General features: G+C 41.4%; 1 protein-coding gene across 1 annotated transcript; it reads right to left on the minus strand.

The window, feature by feature from the left end:
* Positions 1–438: 438 nt before the first annotated feature.
* Positions 439–1,089, minus strand: LOC125779689 (uncharacterized). The gene has a single exon (XM_049460962.1). The coding sequence runs from the start codon at positions 1,087–1,089 to the stop codon at positions 439–441; it is 651 nt and encodes a 216-aa protein (XP_049316919.1).
* Positions 1,090–9,865: the final 8,776 nt, after the last annotated feature.

Here is a 9,865-nt window from a genome sequence, read left to right on the forward strand (position 1 = left end):
CCTGGTTTTCAATCGATAGTGAATGAAGATTGCTACTAGCACGCCGACTATAAAGAATAGCAATGTTATGTGTCCGGTTGTTTTAACGCAAGCTGCCATGGTATTAGTAACTCCCAAATGGTTGTTACTACATCCGCTTTTCCAACTGGATCTATTTTTGTTTTATCCATTCGTGTTTTGGCGACACTTGTTGAGTTGCTGATTTCGTTTTTAGTGTGCTCTACTGATATTATCCGTCCATGGAGTTCGGTATGATGCAAATTCTCAATGCAACGACTGGCATTCGACGATGATGGCATTGTTACGTAGTCATAACAACGTGTAGCCGGAGTTCGGGTGTTGGTGACCACCTTGGCTCCGACAACTTTTCCATATTTAGAAAATATAGTTTTCAGATCCCTGGCTCTCGTTAATGAAGATAACATGGATATCCAAAGATTACGTGAAGGTGTTGTCTGGTGTGGACGACGATTTTGTAGAGATATTCACTGAAGACTTTTCTTTGTCATCCTTCTGCGAAGACTTGTTTGAAGATGATTTTTGTTCACTAATGTCTTTATCCTTTTTGTCGCCGGACTTCTCATCTTTTCTTTTTGATTTATCGTCATCAGACTTGCTGCATTTACTGCTGCTGGATCCACCCTTGGATGTTCTTGTGTCATCCAAAGCTGCAACCGCTTTTGTACTCTTTTGCGCTGAATTCTTGCCGGTAGTATCACCTTCTGCATCGGTGCATTTTTCCTTTTTATCAGGTGCCTTATCATGCAAAAGTATTTGTTCGTCTTCACCAATAGTTACATTTATCGATTCCTCATTCGATTCGCCTGCATTTTCCTCTTCCCCCTCTGGACCATCGTTTGAAACACTTCCGTTATCAACTTCAACATCTCTTTCTGCAAGATATTTTATTTCATCTTTTGCATTCTCCTCAATTTCCAAAGGAGACATTTTATCGTTCACATCGTTAAATGTGCCTTGCTCCTCAAAAGTAATTTCCTCTACGCGCAGCTTGTCTTCTAAAATGTATTCAATTACTTCAGTTTCGTCCTTATCTTCAAACGATTTCGTCTGGACTTCACTGTCCCACATTTCTCCAAAATGTGAGCCTGCCGGAAGAGATATGATATTGTGAGATTCCTCAGTTTTTGAAGGCTTACGAAGTTCTTCAAGTGATTCTTCTTCAGCTTCATTTTCCTTTCTATCTTTCTCTATTATTTCTGTTGTTTTTTCCTCAACAGAAGATAGAGAGAGTAGTGAATTTTTATAAGTTTTTCGTGTTCAATCTTTTGTACTGCATTAGTTAGTTTCGTCGCAGTTGTAGATAATTTGGAAACGATGAACAGAATTGGCTGATTGTCATACTTTTTCCTAAGTAGACTCCATGCAGCTTCATAATTTTTTGACGAAATTTTAAAATGCTGTATTACTCGTGCAGCTTCGCCTTTTAAGCATTGACGAAGACGCAGTATTTTCTCTATGTTCTTCATCTGCTCGTTGTCATGTACCATAACTTTGAACACGTTGTAAAATTTGGCCCATTCCTTAGTATCGCCATAAAATGTTGGAATTTTTATTATTTTTCTTTCTTCAAAGTCTTTTTGTAACTTTTTCTTTAAATGTTTAAGCTCTTCGTAGTATTCGTCATAAATTTCTTCGAATAAGATTTCAATTTCAACATTAAAATCTAATTTGCTTTTTAGATTTTGGATGTCTGTAAATAAACAGTCTAAGCCTTTTATTTGATCGTTGTCGATTATTAATTCCATGCTTAGATCTTCCATTTTTCTTCTGAGGTTTTCAACTTTCCTCATGAATAAGGAAGTTTTTCGGTCTAAATCTTGGTGTTTAGCTTCAACTTCTTCAATTTTTGTTTTACTTGATGATTTTGTTGGAAAAGTGTTGGACGTGTACAACACCTTTTCGGAAAAATCCGCTTGGGCTTCAGGAATTTTCTTCTTGTTGATTCCCATTTTGAGAGTTTTTCCGCAACACTTTTTTTATTTATTAATTAACTGCTTGTTGTTCTCCAAAGAAATCGTTGGAGGTATTTGATTTGGTCGCCTAGTTGACCTTGCTGTGCCTCGACTCACAGCCGCTGAATATCTCTTGGATAGCAGTTAGATCACTGCGTTTAGTCTCTGCTAAAACGGCTTATGCGATCGGTTTTAATGCGGGAATATACACCCGTCTTACAAATATTTTTATGTTGCTAATATGCGGGAATATACACCCGTCCTACAATTTAATTTTGCCTGTATTTATATTAATAACAGGGCTTATTGTATTTGGCCGAGCACTATATCCGGCTCGAAGGACCAAAAAATGTTTGATTTATATTGTCAAACATTGGCCTCAAAAAAGAACTTGTCATTCCTTACCACTGGTGGGGGGAAATGGAAAGTCTAATTTCGAGGGAGAATATATTCATTCTGATTTTATTATTAAGTTTGTAAACCTTATATACTATTTTAGAAGTCTAACTTATCTAATTAAATATATATATTTACAGCACACCACATGGGGTTGTTTTTCAACTATACAATACAATACAATGTGTGTGTGTGCTGTTATACAAGTATAATTTTTATTGTTTGGTTTGGGTTGTTTTCAAGTGCACATGTGCATTTGTAATCAATTGCCCAAACCTAAGTAAATATGTTTAGTATGTATTTCTTGAGTGCATGCGTATCACTTATTAATGCATACGTGCCTCATATACATATGTTTGTATGCTGCATATCAATGCATATATTTTTATGTGTTTTTTTGTACGTATGTTCAATATATTTGAACATAGATATCTATTAGTAGTGGACTGTATGATTCCAATAGCTAGATTATTTCTTATCTTATTTAACATTGAAATATATAAAAGGTTTAAATATAATATTGTTGTCCGTGCTTTGGCAGCAACGAACATGTTCAATTTTGAACATCAGGAGAGTTCTGTAACTAAGGGGGGAAGAGGTACTTCGCATGCTAACCCAATAACAACAGCAAACACAGATGGTGTGAAGATAGTCTGGTAGATAAGAAGATACATTTATTTAAGAAAATCAGAAGATATGTAAAATTAAGTTATGAGAAGAAACACTGATCCTAAATAAATATTAAATGCAAATGCAGCCACATGATAGTAATAAAGGATAAGCAGCACTGTGGAATTTTCCCACGAATAAGAATTTTTGTAAATTAGAAGATAAGTATTTTTGTAAAACTATAAAAGCAAGAAAATCTTTGAAATAAAGAGACACATTTATTCTGACACTCTAAAGAGCCGGTCGTCTAAAATTGTTTCGTAATTCGTGCGATCTCGATTGCGGTCAAATAACAATTAACTTCTTTATTTCAGCAACTAGATGTATGTATGTATGTACAAAAAGGAGGTAGGTACAATTCATTTCGTTAACTTATGGTAATAGATTAAGGAGGATGGAGTCATGTGTAGAAGTTCACGCAAGTGAGAAAAGTTCTCTGATCGCCATTCACTTGGGAGTGGCCAGAAACGATTCTTTTACATATGACTCAAGCAGCTCACGACTTCTGGTCTTTGACCAAGTATCCTCTGGGTAGCCTAAGAACATCCGTTTGAAGGCGAGCTAAAGTGAGAAACATCCCCTGCATTGGGTTGTGCGCTGGGTTTGGGACCCGCCACGTAAAAAACACCCCCAATGAAAAACCACCAACAGCCTCGGATGAGAGACCCCCTTTTTGATGACGACCATGGCAAACGAAATAAGGACTATGATTTGAGAGCATGCACCTGAAATGTCCGGTCCCTTAATTGGGAAGGTGCCGCTGCCCAGCTGGTAGATGTCCTCGTATAGATAAAGGCTGACATCACCGCCGTCCAAGAAATGCGATGGACGGGACAAGGACAGAGACGAGTAGGTCCTTGTGACATTTACTACAGTGGCCATATAAAGGAGCGCAAGTTTGGTGTTGGATTCGTGGTGGGAGAGAGACTCCGTCGCCGAGTACTATCATTCACTCCGGAGAATGAACGTCTAGCCACAATCCGCATCAAAGCGAGGTTCTTCAACATATCGCTGATTTGCGCCCACGCCCCGACGGAAGAGAAGGACGATGTGACCAAAGATGCTTTTTATGAGTGCTTGGAGCGCACTTATGAGAGATGCCCCCCCCCCACGATGTCAAAATCGTGCTTGGCGACTTCAACGCCAGGGTGGGCAAAGAAGGTATCTTTGGCACTACGGTCGGTAAATTCAGCCTCCACGAGGAAACATCCCCAAATGGGTTGAGGCTGATCGACTTCGCCGGGGCCCGAAATATGATTATCTGTAGTACTAGATTCCTGCATAAGAAGATACATCAAGCTACCTGGCTGCCTCCGGATCGAAAAACCACCAACCAGATCGATCATGTTGTGATAGATGGAAGACACGTCTCCAGTGTTTTAGATGTGCGTGCGCTCCGAGGTCCTAACATCGACTCGGACCACTATATTGTTGCAGCCAAGATTCGCACCCGCCTCTGTGCAGCAAAACACGCACGCCAAAAAACACAAGGAAGGTTCGACGTCGAGAAGTTGCAATCACAACAGACAGCCGTAAGATTTTCCACTCGGCTTGCACTCCTGCTCTCTGAAAGCACTCGTCAACAACTCGGTATAAGGGAACTGTGGGACGGCATTTCAAACTCCTTACGTACAATTGCAACCGAAACCATTTGTTTTCGGAAAGTGCAAAAGAACAGCTGGTACGACGAGGAGTGTCGTGTCGCAGCGGAGAGAAAGCAGGCTGCCTACCTCGCAACGTTACGATCGACCACAACACGTGCGGGATGGGATAGATACCGAGAGTTGAAGAGGGAAGCGAGACGCATTTGCAGACAGAAGAAGAAAGAGGCCGAAATGCGTGAGTATGAACAGCTTGATAAGCTGGCCGACAGGGGTAATGCTCGAAAATTCTACGAAAAAAAGCGGCGGCTTACAGAAGGTTTCAAGACCGGAGCATACTCTTGTAGAACCCCCAAAGGTGATCTAGTCACCGATGCCCAGAGCATACTTTAATTATGGAGGGAACATTTCACCAGTCTGCTGAATGGCGATGAACGCACAACACCAGGAGAAGGCGAACCCGATTTCCCAATCGATGACGATGGAGCAGACGTTCCATTACCCGACCATGAAGAAGTTCGAATAGCAATTGCCCGCCTGAAGAACAACATTCAAACACGGCGGCGAAAAACTGATAAGGAGCATGCATCAGCTTCTTTGTAAAATATGGTCGGACGAAAACATGCCCAACGATTGGAATTTAGGTGTGTTATGCCCAATCCACAAAAAGGGAGACCCCATAATCTGCGCCAACTACCTTGAGATAAGCCTCCTCAACATCGCATACATATAAGATTTTATCGAGCGTATTGTGTGAAAGATTAAAGCCCACCGTCAACAAACTGATTGGACTTTATCAGTGTGGCTTCAGACCTGGTAAATCAACAACCGACCAGATATTCACCATGCGCCAAATCTTGGAAAAGACCCGTGAAAGGAGAATCGACACTCACCACCTATTCGTCGATTTCAAAGCTGCTTTCGACAGCACGAAAAGGAGCTGCCTCTATGCCGCGATGTCTGAATTTGGTATCCCCGCAAAACTAATACGGCTGTGTAAACTGACGTTGAGCAACACGAAAAGCTCCGTCAGGATCGGGAAGGACCTCTCCGAGCCGTTCGATACCAAACGAGGTTTCAGACAAGGCTACTCCCTATCGTGCGACTTTTTCAATCTGCTGCTGGAGAAAATTATTAGAGCTGCAGAACTTAATCGAGCAGGTACAATCTTTTATAAGAGTGTACAGCTGCTGGCGTATCCCGATGATATTGATATCATCGGTCTCAACACCCGCGCCGTTAGTTCTGCTTTCTCCAGACTGAACAAGGAAGCAACGCAAATGGGTCTGGCAGTGAACGAGGGCAAGACGAAATATCTCCTGTCATCAAACATACAGTCGTCGCACTCGCGACTTGGCACTCACGTCACTGTTGACAGTCATAACTTTGAAGTTGTAGATAATTTCGTCTATCTTGGAACCAGCGTAAACACCACCAACAATGTCAGCCTGGAAATCCAACGCAGGATTACTCTTGCCAACAGGTGCTACTTCGGACTGAGTAGGCAATTGAAAAGTAAAGTCCTCTCTCGACGAACAAAAACCCAACTCTATAAGTCGCTCATAATTCCCTTCCTGCTATATGGTGCAGAGGCTTGGACGATGACCACAACCGATGAGTCGACGTTGAGAGTTTTTGAGAGAAAAGTTCTGCGAAAGATTTATGGTCCTTTGCGCGTTGGCCACGGCGAATATCGCATTCGATGGAACGATGAGCTGTACAAGATTTACGACGACATTGGCATAGTTTAGCGAATTAAAAGACAGCGGCTACGTTGGCTAGGTCATGTTGTCTGGATGGATGAAAACACTCCAGCTCTGAAAGTATTCGACGCAGTACCCGCCGCGGAAAGCAGAGGAAGAGGAAGACCTCCACTCCGGTGGAAGGACCAAGTGGAGAAGGACCTGGCCTCGCTTGGAATATCCAATTGGCGCCACGTAGCGAAGAGAAGAAACGACTGGCGCGCGGTTGTTAACTCGGCTATAATCGCGTAAGCGGTGTCTACGCCAGTAAAGAAGAAGAAGAAGAAGAAGAAGAATAGATTAAGGAGAGTATATTTAACAATATTAGGGTAGGTACAATAAAAGGAAAACTTTATAATTCAAATAAAAAATGTATTTCAAAAAAATAATTAATTTTAATGTCACGTTTTATTTTCATTTTAGGTTGAACATATATAAGACGCAACACCGGCCACCTTCACAAGATCAGGATCCTTCAACATTCATGGGCAGTAATGCGAGTTTGTGAAGTGGGCGCTTAATGGTGTCCGCCTTGGTTGCCACGTCTGCCACTCGTACCTTGCCGTCTTGGCCTTCGACGGTTGCGACGACGCGTCCGATTACCCACTGCTGCGGCGGCACGTTGTCTTCGTGAACGAGGACGAAATCGCCTGGCTGCAGTTCACCGCCGACAAAGTTGGTTGCGTTGTCGCTGAATACTTTCTGTGGCATCCCTCGGCGACCAATGAACCTTTTGAGGGCGAAAATAAAAGAATTAGTAGATAGGTCCGAGACGAGTTCTAAATGTACTGCTTTTGAAGTGAAGCAAACGAAAACTGCTATATAAGTCTTTACGGGTGGTCGGCCACGTATTTTTAACGCTGTATATATGGGACCACAAAAATCTACGCCATATAACAGAAAGGATCGTAACGCTCGAAGTCTTTCAACTAGCAAATTTCCCATTATTTGGATTTGCAACTTCGGCTTGTAATGAAAGCAGTGTGTACACTTTCTTCCGGTTCTACTGCAAGCTTCTCTGGCATTAATTAGCCATATACGTTTTCGAAAAAGGGAAACCAACGCTTTTGCCCCAGCGTGGTGATTTCGAAAGAGCAGGAAGCGTAAATAAGTGATCACGAAATGTGAATTTTTATTCAGTAATAATGGGAATTTGGCATTGTATGGGAGAGGTGCATTTAATAGGCGACCTCCTACTCGGATTAATTTAAAAGAAAGCGACGTATCCGAGTACTCATGCAAGAACAGGTTGAGTCTTTGCAAGTTGGCGGGTAGCGTCGTGTCTTTAGTCAGTTCATGGATTTCGATCGCAAACTCAGAATGTGTAATCACCTGGACAATTTTCAAAAAACTCAATTTTAATTCATCTGCAATCAGAGCTCTTCCCACAGTACACATCTTTTGTCGTCTGATCCATCGTAATAAATATGCGACCACACGAAGCAACTTTTGATGAGAAGAGATTTTTTCAATCAATCTTTCACATTTGCAGAAAATGTGACACGCTTCCTTTTCTGAGGAGAGCTGGAAGTGAGCGTTAATTGGCTATAAAGCGGGGTCTTCTAGGAGGTACTGTAGACCGCCAAACCATATAGAATTATTCAATTCGTCCACGTTACAACCCCGAGACACTTGATCCGCAGAATTTGGTTTTGTTGGCACATGTCGCTACTGTACATTGTCAGTCAATTCTTGGATTTCAGACACTCTATTTGCGACAAAGGTTTGTAATAAAGATGGATGCGTTTTTACCCAGTGCAATACAATTTCAGAGTCTGTCCAAAATGTAATTTTCTCGAATCGTCGACTAAACATTGGTGCAACTCGTGACCACAATTTGGCAAGAAGATGTGCTGCCGAGAGCTCGAGACGCGGAAGAGACTTGGTGTTCAGCGGAGCCACTCTAAACTTTGCGGTAAGCATCATACATTTGACACCACTAGCAGATTGGCTTCGTATGTATATGCAGCATCCGTACGCTCTTATTGAAACGTCGGAGAAGCCATGGATTTGGCATGTCGCAGTCAACTCTAGGTTTACGTACCGAGGAATGCTAATTGCCGAGAGCTGCAGTAGGTTGGTTTTAAAATTCTGCCAGCTAGTGTCGAGGCGCAATGGAATCCACTCATCACAATCTAGTTTTTGAAAGCTCTTGCAATAAGATTTTGCTTTGGTAACTAATGGGGTTAACAATCCAAGAAGATCGAAAAGGCGAGCGGAGACTGACAATATGTTCCGTTTAGTGGCTCGCAGATCATTAAAATTGTCATCTAAAACAAATCGAAACAAATCCTCTTTCGGCAACCAATGGATTCCTAACGTTTTAGTGGAACTTTTGTCATTGAAGCTTAATGACTTTTCAGTGCAATCACTGTCGAAAAATTTAGGGTGATTCAAAAACCACTTTGTTAAAGTGAATCCTGCCGAGTTTAATATTTTAATTACTTCACTTCTTATAAGATCTAGAGACTAAAAATTTTCAGATCCTGTCAATAAGTCATCGACATAAAAGTCTCTTTTAATGGTCAGTGAACCGAGTGGATATTTAGTTGTATTAGCGTCGCTGAGCATTTGTAAACACCGTGTTGCGAAAAATGGTGTAGGCGCAGTGCCGTAAGTGACTGTGTTAAGTCGAAAAATTTGAATATGGTCTGAGGGATGCTCTCTTCAATGTCAATAAGCTGACAATATCTGCCTTCTTCGTGCATCATTATTTGGCGGTACATTTTAGTAATGTCTGCCGTTAAAACGTACTTGTGTAAACGAAAACGAAGAAGAGTTGAGTACAATTCTTCTTGAATGGTTGGGCCTACCATCAAAAGTTCATTCAATGAAATTTGAGATGAAGTACAACTCGAAGCGTCAAAAACAACACGTAATTTGGTTGTTGTGCTTTCGGGTTTTAAAACGCATTGATGCGGAATGAAATAGTGTGGCTCACTCGGGATCTTATTGTTTGTTGGGCTCATGTGACCCAGCGCTCTGTATTCATTCATAAAGTCCAGATACATTTTACGAAGTTCTGGATCTTTCAACGTTCTTCTCTCCAGGGCCTGAAACCGCCGAATTGCGGTTTCATAAGAGTGATCGAGTAACTTACGGTCAGCTTTAAATGGCATTCTGACCTAAAGCCGTCCTGAAGGCAATACTTGAGTTGTTTTCACGAAAAAATTTTCACACTCTTTTTGCTCTGGTGTGAATTTTATGCCATTTGCTTCTGAAGGTAATTCTTCTAAAGCCCAAAATTTTTGGACCACCGAATTGATTGACGTTAAGTCATCTTCAGATTGGCATAATATGCTAGTTGCAGAAGAAGGAGGACTTTGATTGCTGGCATATTTGCCAGACACAACCCAACCTAAAAGGGTTTACTGTAGCGTTGGTTGATTAGGACCACTTTTAATTTGGCCAACCGCTAACAAATCGAAAAAGGTTTCTGCACCCAATAAGATATCAATCTTTTTTTATTTATGGAATTCTGGAT

This window comes from Bactrocera dorsalis, chromosome 6, assembly GCF_023373825.1.
Source record: "Bactrocera dorsalis isolate Fly_Bdor chromosome 6, ASM2337382v1, whole genome shotgun sequence".
Taxonomy (NCBI): domain Eukaryota; kingdom Metazoa; phylum Arthropoda; class Insecta; order Diptera; family Tephritidae; genus Bactrocera; species Bactrocera dorsalis.

Bases quoted from the DNA above. Each gene is read 5' to 3' on its own strand.
- LOC125779689 (XM_049460962.1), bottom strand. From the start codon at position 1,089: ATGTGGGACAGTGAAGTCCAGACGAAATCGTTTGAAGATAAGGACGAA.